Source organism: Calidris pugnax, unplaced genomic scaffold (assembly GCF_001431845.1).
Source record: "Calidris pugnax isolate Ruff unplaced genomic scaffold, ASM143184v1 scaffold1, whole genome shotgun sequence".
Classification (NCBI taxonomy): Eukaryota; Metazoa; Chordata; class Aves; order Charadriiformes; family Scolopacidae; genus Calidris; species Calidris pugnax.
This window is the reverse complement of record NW_015090800.1, coordinates 2,647,703-2,648,764: the sequence shown is the minus strand read 5'-3', so window position 1 is coordinate 2,648,764 and position 1,062 is coordinate 2,647,703. Positions and strand designations below refer to the sequence as shown.

The window sequence follows — 1,062 nt, the reverse complement described above, 5'->3', positions numbered from 1 at the left end:
AGACAGGGAACTACTGGAGAGAGTCCAACGTAGGGCAACTAAGATGATTAAGGGGTTGGAGCACCTCCCTTACGAGGAAAGGCTCAAATTGCTGGGGCTCTTTAGCCTGGAGAAGAGAAGGCTGAGGGGAGACCTTATCTACGTTTGCAAGTATCAAAAGGGCGGGTTGAAGGATAATGGATCTGGACTCTTGTCAGTGGTTTCCAGCAATAGGACAAGGGACAATGGGCACAAGCTGGAACATGGGAAGTTCCATTCAAATCTGAGGAAGAACTTCTTTCCAGTGAGGGTGCCAGAGCCCTGGCAGAGGCTGCCCAGGGAAGGTGTGGAGTCCCCTTCTCTGGAGATCTTCAAGCCCTGCCTGGATGCTCCTGACTGATGTGCTCTGGGCAGCCCTGCTTTGGCAGGGGGGTTGGACTGGATGATCTCTAGAGGCCCCTTCCAACTCTGACAACTCCTTGAACTGGGACAAGAGAGGGCACTTGCCCCCTCTGCGGGGAACGCCACGGTAGCAGAGGCCTTTGGGAGGAGTTCAGCGGGCGAACGGCTGGCTGCCGGCCGAGGGGCAGGCACTCAGCCCGGCAACGGGGCCGAGACCACCGGGGCCACTGCGGGAGGGAAGAGGCCTCCCCACTCCGCTCCCCTCAGGCCCCTCACCGACCCAACATGGCCTCTCCCCCCTCCGCCCCCCCACCCGCGCCTGCGCACGCGTCGCTTTGACGTCACTTCCCCTCCGTAAGCGTTTCCCGTTCCGTCATTTCCTCCGCAGCCGCTGCCGCCGCGATCGCCGTTTCCTGCCCGGCGGGAGAGGACTCGTGTCCCTTCACAGGCTTCCCGCGCTCCCCGCCGCCCTCCGGTCCTCTCCGCCGCCGCCGCCGCCATGGCTATGAGGCAAACCCCGCTGACGTGCTCCGGCCACACGCGGCCCGTGGTAGACCTGGCCTTCAGCGGCGTCACCCCCTACGGCTACTTCCTCATCAGCGCCTGCAAGGGTGAGCGGCGGCGGCCGCCGTGTGGCCGGACCCTTCGGGTTATCCTCCCCGGGGGTTGGGGAGGGGGGCC

General features: G+C 63.7%; 1 protein-coding gene across 1 annotated transcript in view; it reads left to right on the top strand.

Annotated features, from left to right (window-relative positions):
- The first annotated feature begins 755 nt into the window (after positions 1 to 755).
- The window catches only part of STRAP (serine/threonine kinase receptor associated protein), an 8,462-nt gene continuing 8,155 nt past the window's right edge, over positions 756 to 1,062 (top strand). The window contains exon 1 of the mRNA XM_014937527.1: positions 756 to 992. Within this exon, the coding sequence (XP_014793013.1) occupies positions 881 to 992 (112 nt within the window). The 5' untranslated portion in view covers positions 756 to 880. The remainder of the gene's footprint in view (positions 993 to 1,062) is intronic.